This window comes from Calliphora vicina, chromosome 4, assembly GCF_958450345.1.
Source record: "Calliphora vicina chromosome 4, idCalVici1.1, whole genome shotgun sequence".
NCBI lineage: Eukaryota > Metazoa > Arthropoda > Insecta > Diptera > Calliphoridae > Calliphora > Calliphora vicina.
In genome coordinates, this window is record NC_088783.1 from 49891478 (window position 1) to 49904782 (window position 13305).

General features: G+C 30.3%; 1 protein-coding gene across 3 annotated transcripts in view; it reads left to right on the forward strand.

Annotated features, from left to right (window-relative positions):
* Positions 1-13305, forward strand: part of Rab3-GEF (Rab3 GDP-GTP exchange factor) — a 50328-nt gene that overhangs the window by 23694 nt on the left and 13329 nt on the right. For 2 of the 3 annotated variants that reach the window (XM_065507510.1, XM_065507509.1), the window contains exons 13-16: positions 491-748; positions 6375-6614; positions 6683-6955; positions 7013-7180. In XM_065507510.1, coding sequence (XP_065363582.1) covers positions 491-748; positions 6375-6614; positions 6683-6955; positions 7013-7180 — 939 coding nt within the window. Of the gene's footprint in view, positions 1-38; positions 156-490; positions 749-6374; positions 6615-6682; positions 6956-7012; positions 7181-13305 lie in introns of all 3 variants that reach the window. The other variant, XM_065507508.1, reaches the window with a different exon arrangement.

Consider the following 13305-nt stretch of genomic DNA (forward strand, 5'->3'; position numbering starts at 1 on the left):
AATTTCTACTCTACTTGTACTACTACTTAAATTCGTAGGCTGCTGGTTCTACGGGCGCACTATCGGTTGTTAGTGATCTACTGCCCGTTGGCAGTTTGAATGTACGTATGCCATCCAGTTGTCGTTCCACTGTTTCCGATACTGAATACGAAAATGTAAGTAAAATCGTTAAAGAACAAGTATGTAATTATTAGCATAACAAGACAGGCATACATTTCTTTTTACTCATCCCATTCATTTTAAAATAATGATGATTTATTAACGTATGTCACCAAAAGTACAAAATCACCACCAACCCACCTAAAAACTTAATGTATGCTTCTATACATTTTTTGAAGGCCAAGTGTTGAGTGTTTTCTCCTCCCCCTAAAGCAGTTTATGTTTTCTAAAACATTTTTTCCCCGCTTAAAATTTTATTTGTATTTTTTGAAAATATCCTTTATATTTATTTATTTGTTATAATAATTTTGTTATTGTGAAATAATTTTAGACAACAACCTCCAAAGATTCGAAACGCAGTTCGGGCAATATGTGGTCGGGTAAATCTACTCTTAGCGCTGGTTTTCGCTATACGGGTGGTCATTTAATAAATACCTCGTCATCGCCTTCGCCCGATAGTCCTCGTGTTTATTTGTTCGAGGGTTTGTTGGGTAAGGATCGCTCAAACCTTTGGAATCAAATGCAATTTTGGGAAGATGCCTTTTTGGATGCTGTGAGCCAGGAGCGCGATATGATTGGTATGGATCAGGTAAGCTAAATTTTGCACTCGAAATAATTTATAACAATTTTCTGTTTTACACTCAAAACTTTAAAGCATTTACTTTCGTTACGTTAATAGATAATATCACAAAAAGAGACGAGACTTTAAAGAGCTTTTTTAAGAAAAGCTCTTGCCAAGAAGTTCTTTAATAATAAACTTGTTAACAATTTTACAGAGTTCACAAGTTATTTAGCCATTTTTTAAAACTTCTTAATAAAAGTGATAAAAAAGCTTTAATCTAATTAACGTATTGCCATAAACTTAAAAGCTTTTCTTAAATGACAATAAATTCGTTTAGAACATATTAAAGATTACAATTTAAATTTAAAGTTTTTGATAATAGTATCATTAGCAATGTCATAAGCTTAAAAGCTTTTCTTTAAATGAACAACATATAAAGTTCTGTACATATTTAGTCATTGTAACAATTCTTAATAAAAAAGCTTTAAGCTTATTAAAAAGCTTTAATAGATTATCAAACTGTATCGCCATAAACATAACAGCTTTTCCCAATAAAGTTTACAATTTATATAAGGAAAGCTTAAAATTTCTTAAAAGCTTTAATTGCTATAACAAAGTTTTTATCTATATATCATTCTCAATGGCCTATTCTTCCCAAAATAATAAAAAAATTATTAAAAAGTTCACAAAAGTTTAGTCATTGTAACAATACTTAATAAAAAGTGATAACCAAAGCTTTTAAGTTCATTGAAAAGCTTTAATAGTTTATTAAACTGTATCGCCATATACTAAAACTTTTCTCAAATATTTGTCTAAAACTTATTCAATTTTACAATTTATTTAAAAAGTGCTGCTAGTTTTCTAGAAGCTTTAATGCTCAACAGTCTAACTTGGCTTGAGCTTAAAAGCTTTTCTTACAAAATGAATGAGAAATTTGTTAACAACTTTTTAAAGTTTACAATTTATTTTACTTTTGGACAAAAAAAAATATGAAAAAATGTAAACGCGGTTAATTAATAATATTACCTAACAAATTACAAAAACCTAAACTAGATGATTTCATTTTCATAGTAAAAGTTAATGAATTGATAGATAGTTATCACTTCGAGTCTTCTAAATGTGAAACATCCAACAGAAATTAAATAAAACAATGTATTCTGTATAGGTTTTATAGTGGTCGAAGATTAGAGATTTAAGGATAGGAGAACTGTTTTTTGTTCCAATTTAGGATTTGCTGTAAATGCAAAAATTTATAAATTCTATTCCAAAACTTACAAAAGAAAGTTTCTTTCGACACTCGGCGAAATCATGCAGGCGGTGCTAGGCGAACTTTCAACCTGGGAAAAAGAAAATGGGCTGGAAGTAAACCCAACGAAAACAGAGTTTGTACTATTTACCAGGAAATGTAGGCTAGGGAGTTTTAGTTTACCGGAAATGGACGGCGTTGAGCTGACTTTATCTTTCGGCTAGATTTAACCACGCTCCACTTCGTCAAAGTAACAATTAACTATTTGAATTGCAGAAAAATCAAATTTATGCTGAATGTAATCAAACCATTTAAAGTTTTTGAACTTAGATCTGGCTGATATCTTCAGGAGTTTTCTTACTAGATGGTATCTGCCTAAAGGGTGGAGATAGGTAAAGTTAATCTTTATACTCAAAGCTGGTAAGGCGTGCAACTTGAAGCCAAAGGAGTTAAGACCTATCAGCCTGTCGCCTTTTCTATTGAAGAAACTTAAGAGACTGATAGATCTTTATGTTATGAGCAATATAGTTGCCAACCTCATTAGCAACGCTCAGCACTCCTACCTCAAGGGTAAGTCTGTGGAGAGTGCACTGCATGAGGTTGTGGGTTGCATTGAGCATGACTTAGAGCATAGGGAATATACTTTAGCTGCGTTTTTGGATATAGAGGAAGCGTTTAATAACATTAGCATAGAGGCAATAATATAGCCTTTAGTTCAACTCGGGGTTTAGGACTTCCTGGTGAGTTGGATAGTTTTGATGCTTGGTAGCAGGATTATCAACTCAAACCTAGAGGATGACAGAATTAGAAGACGGGTTACCAGGGGTACACCTCAAGGTGGTGTATTGTCTCCCCTGTTATGGGTACTAGCGATGAACTCTATTCCAAGATCTTTGAATCTAAGTCTAGGGAGATAGTTGCCTATGCGGACGACATTGTGATACTGATCAAGCGAAAGTTTCTTTCTGGTAAAAAGAAAATGGGCTGGGACTAGAGATGCTAATCGGGACTGATTTTTTGAAAATCCCGGGGATCGGGATTTGGTAAAGAATCCCGAAATCCCGACCCGGGGTTTCGGGATTTTCGGGAAATCTAAAATCCCGAAAATTATAAGAAAGAAACGTAAATAATTATGTCTTTACAATTGAAAGTAAATTTTTTATTTAGCAATTCATTTTTATTAGACACTAAAAAGCATACTATTGCATCTATGGTTTCGTCTGCCTTTCTGGAACGAATTTTGTTTCCGACATATGCTGCTGCCGAAAAACATCTTTCATATTGGCAAAACCATTTGCAAATATTTATAACAAATCTGCAAGTATTTTCCTCTTGTTCTTTCAGGAATAAAGTGATTTATTTCTTTTGCAAGCTACAAATCTACATTATAACTTGGTTTCGTTATTGTTATTTGGGGTTTTTACATTTATTAATAATATCTTTTAGCCTTTGAGCAATCGAAATATTTTTTTTGTTCGAGCTCCTCATCTAAGATAAAATCAATTTCGTTTGAAGAGGATTTAAATTGAGTTTTGTTAGATAACTTACAAAAAAATGTGAAGAATTGATTTTCCAGAGCCCCACTCTAGGAAAACCAAAAATACCGCTTTCCTTTATTAACTATGTTGTAGCAGGAGTTGAGCTTAACAACTTTGCTGAACATCACTTTGCGATATTTGGGCATGTAGAATATCAAAATGCATAAATAAGGCACACAAAAATGACAATTTCCCCTATTTATTTATGAAAAACGGGATTTGGAAAATCCCGAAAATCCCGGGATTTAAAATTTAAAAATCCCGGGCTTCGGGGTTTAAGAAATCCCGAAAACCCCGGGATTTTCGGGAACGGGATTCCCCGTTTCGCATCTCTAGCTGGGACTAAACCCAACGAAAACAGAGTTTGTACTATTTACAAGGAAATGTAGGTTAGGGAGTTTTAGTTTGCCGGAAATAGACGGCGTTGAGCTGACTTTATCAGATGGAGCCAAGTATTTAGTGACAAATTATAAAGGAAGAAAAATACTCAGGAATGGCTTAAAAGGGGTCTCAAAGCCTACTACACTTACAGCAACTCTATTGGTAAGAATTGGGGACTACGACCAGGCATGGTAAAAGGACATTTTGTACAAGGTATGTCTAATTGTTTAGGCAAGCATCCCTACTAGGATTTCGGACTTAAGACTTCGGTATTTTGCCTCCAATTGTGTTTTCAAGTAGTGACGAGTGGGTTAGATCTCAACAGGGGTTGTAGTTTTCACTGATGGGTCCAAAATGGAATCTGATATGGGAGCCGGAATTTATGTAGTAGATGAGGACATCAAAGTGCCATACAGACTCCCAAACGAATGCAGCGTCTTCAAAGCAGAGATGATAGCGATCTGGAAAGCCACGGATTTCATAGAGGAGCCTGTAGTGACAATTTATGTAGATATTCAGGCAGCACAGAGGGCTTTGAAATGCCATATGGTCTGGACTGGGAGGTTAAACCTCATAGATGCCACTATTATAGGTTGATCTTAGAAAGATTCCGGGACTCTACGAACAAATACAGGTATAGTAGGTCGGATTGCAGGGTGTCCAGGGCTAGTCGGCCAAAGTTGGATGCAAAGCCAACCAGAATACTTATTGGGTTGAATAGGAAAAGTCTCAGGTCTTTAGTAGGATTGAAGCACTGCTCAATTGGAGCCTTCATTGTTAAATGGGATATGGGCGCACAGGATTTTTATAGGTTGCGCGAGAATATTGAGGATCTAGAATTAGTGGAACATATTCTGTGTAACTGTCCTAGACTACAGGATCTCAGGCAAAACTGGATAGATGAACTGGGGGATATAGCTAGATATGATCTAGGAAATCTATTAGGATTTATTAGGAGAGGCTGACTTTTTTTAGGTAACGGGACTCTGTGAATCCCAGTATATACTTATATCCTGTTATTTTTTCTTATTTTTCTTTGAACAGGGTTTTTCACTTTTTTTATCTTCATGTCACCTGAATTTCAATTCATTTCTTCACTTTACATCAAGTTCACACCTGGTTATATTTCTATAGTTTATCACAGTGAATCCTATGGGTCTCCGAGTGGAAGTGTACTTCTACAGTACACACCCCTTCAAATCTATCTACTTAGATCCAGAAAATATTTTTAGGAAAATATATACAGCCCCATTATGAAAAAAAAAATTTACCGGGAGTTTTTCCCTTTTCTTATTTTCCCTTTTCTTATTTTTCCTATTCAAATTTATGTTAAACAAGTAAGAGAGCTATATTGGGCTGTGCCAAATCTTATATACCCTTCACCAAATTATACTTTAAAATAATTTTTTTTAAATATTTTTAGGTAAACAAAATTTAATTTTTTTTTAATTGTTTTTCAAATTTCTTCTTTTTTTGAAATTGTTTTTTAATTTTTTTTAAAAAAAGTTTTTTTCAATTTTTTTTTTAGTTTTCATATTTTTTTTTTTGGAAAAAAAATGTATGATAAAAAAAATTTATTGATAAAAAAAAAATTCGGGTTAAAAAATATTTTTTCCCGATTTTGACCCATTGTAGGTCCAACTTACTATATATAGCCTTATCTACATCGTTGCAATGGACTTTGAAATATCTATCATTAGATATCCATTTTGTCTATATTAATGACTTAATAATCCAGATATAGATCAAAAATAGGTCAAAAATCGAGGTTGTCCCAGTTTTTTGCTAATATCTCCGTTATTTATGGACCGATTTTGCTGATTTTAAATAGCAAACTTCTCGAAAGCATTTCAACAGACAGACAGACGGACATGGCTTAATCGACTCCGATATCTATAAGGATCCAGAATATATACTTTATAGGGTCGGAAATGAAAAATGTAGAAATTACAAACGGAATGACAAACTTATATGTACCCTTCTCACGAAGGTGAAGGGTATAAAAAACGAAAAGGGAATAAACTCCTGGGGAATTTTTTTTCATAATTGGGCTGATAGTGGAAAGTTTATTGAAAAGTATAACGTGGAATAACGTAGATACTTCAACTAAAAATTAATACCATCGAAACAATGAGAATTCAGAAATCAATGGCTGAATTACATTGTAATATCGAAAGCAAAGCTTTCGAGTCAAAATTGAGCTTAAATCCGTATATATTAAATACAAAATTTAGATAAAAATTCTTTGTTTACATATTTTTATTTTATATTTAACATTTTTCCATATTTTTTGTGGTAAAATTTTATCAAAGAAAAAACATTGTAAGAATACTTAATAAAAAGTGAGAAAGAAAGCTTTAAGCGTATTAAAAAGCTTATTAGTTAATCAAACTAAAACTTAAGTTTCCTGCATAAAATTTTAAAACTCTCTGAAACTCTTTAAAGCAATGTAACAACAAAATCAAACTACCTAAAAAATTCTTTCCAGGGACCCATTGAAATGATGGAACGTTACAAATCACTCAGTGACTCGGAACGCAAACGTTTGGAGCATGATGAAGATCGTCTACTCTCCACTATGTTGTACAATTTGACCGCCATTTTGGTAATGTTGAATGTGAATAAAGAGGAAATACGTCGAAAGATACGAAGATTGCTGGGTAAATCTCATATTGGTTTGGTGTATGCTCAAGAAGTACACAATGTGGTGGATCAAATTAATAATTTGGTAAATGTTCTTTAAAATCTTTACAAAATAAAAATTTAAATATTTAAATATCTTCATCTAATCAACAGAATGGCAATGATATTGATTTAAAACCACTCGGTTCGAGACTTTTGCATCGTCAAAGTTTCACCGTTCATCAGGGTGTTGATGCTTCAGGACCGCTACGTTTTATGGAAGTTAGAGATGATGGTTTGGTTTTGCGTTCAGTCGATGGCACCATTGTGGAACGATGGTGGTATGAGCGTTTAGTGAATATGACCTATTCCCCAAAAACAAAATTGCTTTGTTTGTGGAGGCGCAATGGTGGTCAAACTCAATTGCACAAGTATTACACCAGAAAGGTAAGTCCATTTAACTATTTCAACCATATAAAATCCTTACTATACCCAAACTTTCAGTGCAAAGAACTTTACAATTGCATCAAAGAAGCCATGGAACGTGGTGGCACACCCACCAATGTTCCCGAGCTAGGTGGTGAATTCCCTGTACAAGACATGAATACAGGCGAAGGTGGTCTATTGCAAGTGTGCCTTGAAGGTGTTGGTTTGTTATTTGCCAACAGCAAGGTAAGTAATTTGTACTTTGTAACCGCTTTAGATCCTATTACTTCCTCATGTCCCCTAAAAAACCCAAACAAAAAACAAATATATAAAACTCCCCCCTCTATATTGCTTTATTTTTTTTTCAAATCAAAAAATCAAACCTTTTTTTTGTATTAAAAAATATAAATTTAAAATAAAAAATATTTATTGATTTTGTACTAATGAACGTTCGTACGTCTTAAATGGGAAGGTGATTTATTTTATAGTTTTTTTTATTTTAATTTTACTTTAGTTATTTTTCATTATTATTTTAATTTGTTTTTTTGGTTTCTTTTAAATTATTAACCTTGTACAAAACTAATACGTGGTAATATTTTAATTAATTTTATTTTTAATGTTTGTTTTTATCATTTTATTAACTTAATAAAAAAAATCTTTAACAAATAATTTAGAAAAAAAAAGAAATAAAATAAACAACGTTAATTGTTATAAAACATTTTCTGTGTTTAGAAAATGTTATATATAAAATTTTTTCTTAAAAATGAAAGCAAGGACCTTCTCAACTTATTCTTTCAATTTATAGTTTTCATTTTGATTTCATTAAACAAATTTTTATCATTCAATTTCAATTTAATCATTAAATTAAATTAGTTTAAAACAAATATTTTTAGTTTCTAATGAGGGCTGATAAATTTTTTTTCTTCCAGGTTTTAACTGTCGAGTAATTTTAGGTCTAGTTAAGATTCATACAAAAACTAAGTTTGTGGTTAGTTTTTTGTAGGATTTGTTAAACGAGAATCACACAATTATATATTTATGCAATACAGAGGTATTCATAGTAGATCCTCCGACAGTGACTCCTTCAAATATCAATTAGAAATATAGGTTTACTCATGCACAGTGTTCATTTCAAAGTCATATTAAAGACATTCTTAGAATGAGAATGATTTTATGGATCTGGGGACTTTTTGTACAATGAGTGTGCATCGTATATGAATTTATCGTCTTGTACACAAAACCCGGTATAAACTCATACTATCCATAATTATATGTCAATATTATTGAGACCTCGCACCCCACTGTTTCGACATGCGTTGTTCTTGAGAACTAATAGCTTTCTAATATTTCTATTACTAAGTACTTCTATGGCACCAGACTATATATTATTATGGTGAAATCTTTTGAATATACAGGCGGTGTATATAAGAATATATTCCTCAAATAATTCTGTATTGATAATGCTGCATGAATTTACATATAATCTCCAATTTTTCACAAATATCTCCGCTTCCATTGCCATTATCTTTCTGTGAACTAATTCAATAACTACAGTACTAAGATTAATGGAGTGCCAACTGATATGATTGATTTCCAGCATTCCAACTATTGTCTCGTTTAGAATTTCATTTTCACATGTTCTTAGATTTGGAAATATTTCTGATCAAATGTTTTTTACTTGTGGTGGAAATTAGAAAATAGTTGTCAAACCAGAGATGTTCAAAGCATTTTGGCATACAATTACAAGAAGTGATCGTGGACTACCTGAGTTCCGTCTCTTTCTTCAATCATATTCGATACCGCAACAAAGGGAATGTTTATGCATTCGTCAGCAATTTCATTTCCACGAATGTTCTCACGTCTAAGAACCCATTAGTAACTGAACTCAAGTGTTTTCAAAGCTGGTGCAGGAAACAAATGCAATATAGAAGACTTTTAAACCTTATTATTCTACGTTGAAGTTGAGAGCCTTGATTGATGCAACGCTGTAATCTTATATATCAATGGTCGACGACTCGAAATTTAATTTTCAGATTCTTCTTGCTGTTTTATCAATGAAAAACATTTTCGACGGGAAAATAGTGCAGATTTCGGGCAATCTAAGAGATTGTCAATCATCGCTGCTACCCCAATATTGCATACTTTATGTACGATAGTGATATGGCCAATATAGTCAAACTTCAGTCTGACTTTTTAAGTCTTCGATCCGACTTAACAGATATGCATTTGATGTAAATATAAAGAGGAGATATGTCCAAGGGCCTAAGGAATGTAACTCAACTATAGAATGGGGATTCCACGAGATATCGTTGGAAGAAATGATCCTTTAATATGGAGCACAATCGCATCAGTCTATGAGACTATATTGGCACACGTACCAATGAATCTGCAAACGATTTTTTATAGGGAAAAAATTTCATACTTTGCGTACACAGTTCATGAACATATCAAATGCCAAAAAAAGTGCAAATTAACAATTTACAGTGACTGATTGGGAGCCTCAAAAGATTTTTGGAAAACTTTTTATGCTTTACTTTTTTTTCTCCTGAGATTAAATATGGCAAAGTAGCAAACCCGGTTCGCTTCGCTACAAATATCATAGTAGAACTAAGAAAGGATTTTTTTTATAGAATTACTTTACTAGTTTAATAACGATTTGGTGAAAGTTTTGAAGGATATACAATATGTGCTTTTACCATTAAAAAATGTTTCCTTCGGATATCTAATAACAAATATCTGTAAACAGTTGTGATGCCAAGTAAAAACTTCGAAACACAAATTGTTCTAATTTTCTATTTTAGACTATAAACAAGAATAAAGAAAAAAATTCAAGGGGGTAATCAATAAATTCAATAAGTACCATTAGAATAACGAAAAAGTACCATTAGTTATCCGTATGTTTGATTGTAACTTCACTCTGATGTACATCTTTTATGTCGATAAGTTAAAAAATGTATAACAATATAATTTAATAAAGTACCATTAGAAGAAAATGACCAAAAAAATTTAATTTTCAAAATAATCCATTTTGCGGACATATTTGTGATACAGATGTGTCTCAAACGCTTCAAATCTGAATTCGTATTTTGAAAAAGAACCTAACTATTTACCAGATTTTATCTACAAGATACTTGAGCTTATTTTCCCTAAAATCGCAGTATTTACGAAGTTATTAACTCAGAATCTCGTTCTGAATCGATTAAAGGATATCCGTTCATCTGTGCGCAAAGTACACATCGCAATTTTCAAGATAATACGAATGAAGCCTATTGAGACTGGCTGAAATCGGTCCATTATTTCATTAAGCCCCCATACAAATGTCCTTCCGAAATAGGACATTATCGGTCATAAATGTTTACTTTATATAAATATAATTTTATGATGATCGACTCATAATTAGTCAAAGCTCCAATATGAGGTCCTCTTCCGAAAATAATTTTATTGAGCATAAATCTCTTCAAAATGTTGGTATACACATAAAATTCAACAGAAATTAGTTTCATATAGTCATAAATTGCACGATCTAATTTCATGGCGATCAGTCCATAATTGGTCATAGCTCCCATATAAGGTCATCTTCCAAAAACCATTCACGAAAATAAATGATTGAAATTGTAAAAGAAAAATGTTTTTTATCATTTATATTAAAAGGTCGGGCTTAACAGACCATACTTTCTTAATTGTTTGGATTGCATTTATCTACACCTTCACACTCGAGTTCCAAAAAGCACCCTGTTAGCTAATTGTTGTATGACTGCAGGAATGAATGTTTAAAATTTTTATCAAAATTGGCTTGATAATTTCGTTTGGTACTTTTTTTGTCCCCATTCATTATCGGTCATAATAGAATATTATTTTATGAAAAAGTACCAAAAATAAATACAATTTTTAAAAATTCATATTTGAATATGATTTGAAATTTATTTCAATGTTTATTGGTTAAAAAAGTACCAAAACACCTGTCGAAATTGCCACATGCCATTTTTTAAGTAGACAAAGATGCATTTTAAAATTTGTTTGAATCTGTATTAGTTTAGAAGATATAGTAGATCTACATAGGAAGACGGGAACCTATAGTCCAAATTATGCAGATATATCTACCTTTTAGCGCTTGGGCTAGGTGATATTGAATCAGTCAGTCATTCACTAAATCTTTTATAAATCTTTACCTTAATATAGAAAGGCCATAACTCCGGGTTTTTTTTTGTATGCCCAGATTTTCGAATATTTCGATAAATGGTCCGCTCAAACATATATCGTATTTATCCAAAAAATCTCTACTTAAAAAAATACGAGTCACGGCTATGATTGTTCCCGATGCAAATAGAAAAATTATCAAAAAATTGACAATTATTTTGAAATAACTAAAAGCCAGATTTTCAAATAGTTCTTTAAATGAGTTCAAAATGAGTACTGAAAAACCTATAAGCTCAAGTATTTTTTTCTTTGGACGATGATGACGGACAGACCAGAAGGTAGTTATAAATTTTTTTATGCATGACCAATTTTACCCCTTTTTCAATACCAAACATTTCAACGACGAATATTTTCGAAACAATTCATCAGCTCTATCTAGGCTGAGAGACTTTTGATGAGCGTCTGTGAGCGATATTCCAATGTATGGGATGGGTAATTTTAATTTTCAGAAGACAAGGCACATTTTTTCCTAAAATTTTAACAAAATACGGCAATGACAAAAACCTAAGGACTTATATTTTGGTCTTAGGAGAAAGTCGGCCAGTTATTACAAACAAATAAACTTTATCAGCCCTCGTTTATAAAATATTTTTCATTGTTTCTTTTTTTCTGTACGTATTATAATTTTCTTATAAAACTTAATAATTTTATAACCAAAAATCACATCAATCATATTTATATATCACGCATATTACACAACTTTATAAACTTAAATATTTAAAGAAACAGACATTTTAATCAACATATAAATACATTAACATCATATACATACATTAATAAATACATGCATATAAACATATCACCACAACAAAAAACATCATAATCTCTCTCTCTATATAAAAGAATTAAAAAAAATACAAAAAAACATAAACTACTAAAAAGAAAAATATGCTGCTAGTGAATGTACTGAATGCTAAAAACAATAAATTTTTAAAATAAATGCATTATTTTTTTTTAATTTCATTTAATTTAAAACTTTTTTTAAACATTTAATTGTTTTTAACAAATTTTTTCCAACTCTCTTTTTTTAAAAAAAAAAAAAAAACTATAAAATACCTAAAGAAAAAAATATAAACAATAAACATTATTATATAATCACAGTACTACTACTATTTTTTTTAGCTTTTTTTCTCTTAATTGTAAAATTGTGTAAAATTTTAAATCAAAAAAAATATTTAATAGATTTTCAGTTTTCAAAATAATTTTATGGTTTTTTTCTTACAAAAAATAAATTATATATAAAAAAGTGTACGTGATGAGTGGTATTGAAAAAAATATTTAAATTTAAAAAAAAAATTTACTAATCAATTAATTAATTTTTGGGTTAATTTTCAAAACTATTTTGGGTTCTTGGGTTTGTGTAAATATTTATTAAAAATCTTGTTTTTTTGAGTTGTTTTCTACTTTCCTGTTATTTTTGTTTTTTCAAATAATTATTATATATTTAATTATAGTTTTATAAACATAATAATATTTTCACTTAAATTGCATTATTTTTTATTACAATTTTTTTAAAACAAACATTTAATTTTTTATTTAAATTTTCTTAAAACACTCTATATATATTTAATTTTTTTTCGTGTATAAGACTAAAGCTGTTTTGTAAACCATGCAGCTTTTTTTAAGTTTAAATATAAAACTAAACCAAAAAAAAATCAATAAAAAATTTAAGTTTTTTCTAAATTGGTATCTTTTGAGATGGTCCTTGTTGTACATTCGCTATTTTGAAGCCTTCTTTTTAGTTATTTTTTTTCTTATTTTGTTTAATAATTTTTATGATTTCTTTAAACAAAAATCTTTAATTTAGGCTTTTTTATTAAAGGAAATTTAAATTTTATTTTTGTTTAATTTTAATTTTAAGTTTAAAACCCCGTTTGTTAGAGTTTAAAAGAAAACGAATAAATATTAACCACAATTTTATTATGAATATTTATTGAAGAAAATCAAAAATATTAATTTGTATTTTAATTTTTAAATTTATTTATTGTTTTTTTCATTATTTTTCTTTTTTTTCTTAAATATTTTTTTTTTTCAAACAAAAATAAAAAATTCAAAAAAATATTTGAACGCGGAACGGTGTCTTTTTGCCTTAAAATTATCAAATACAATGCAACAAAAACAAATTAACTTAATCACTTTATTATTAAAATGTGGACTTTATTAAATATTAAAAA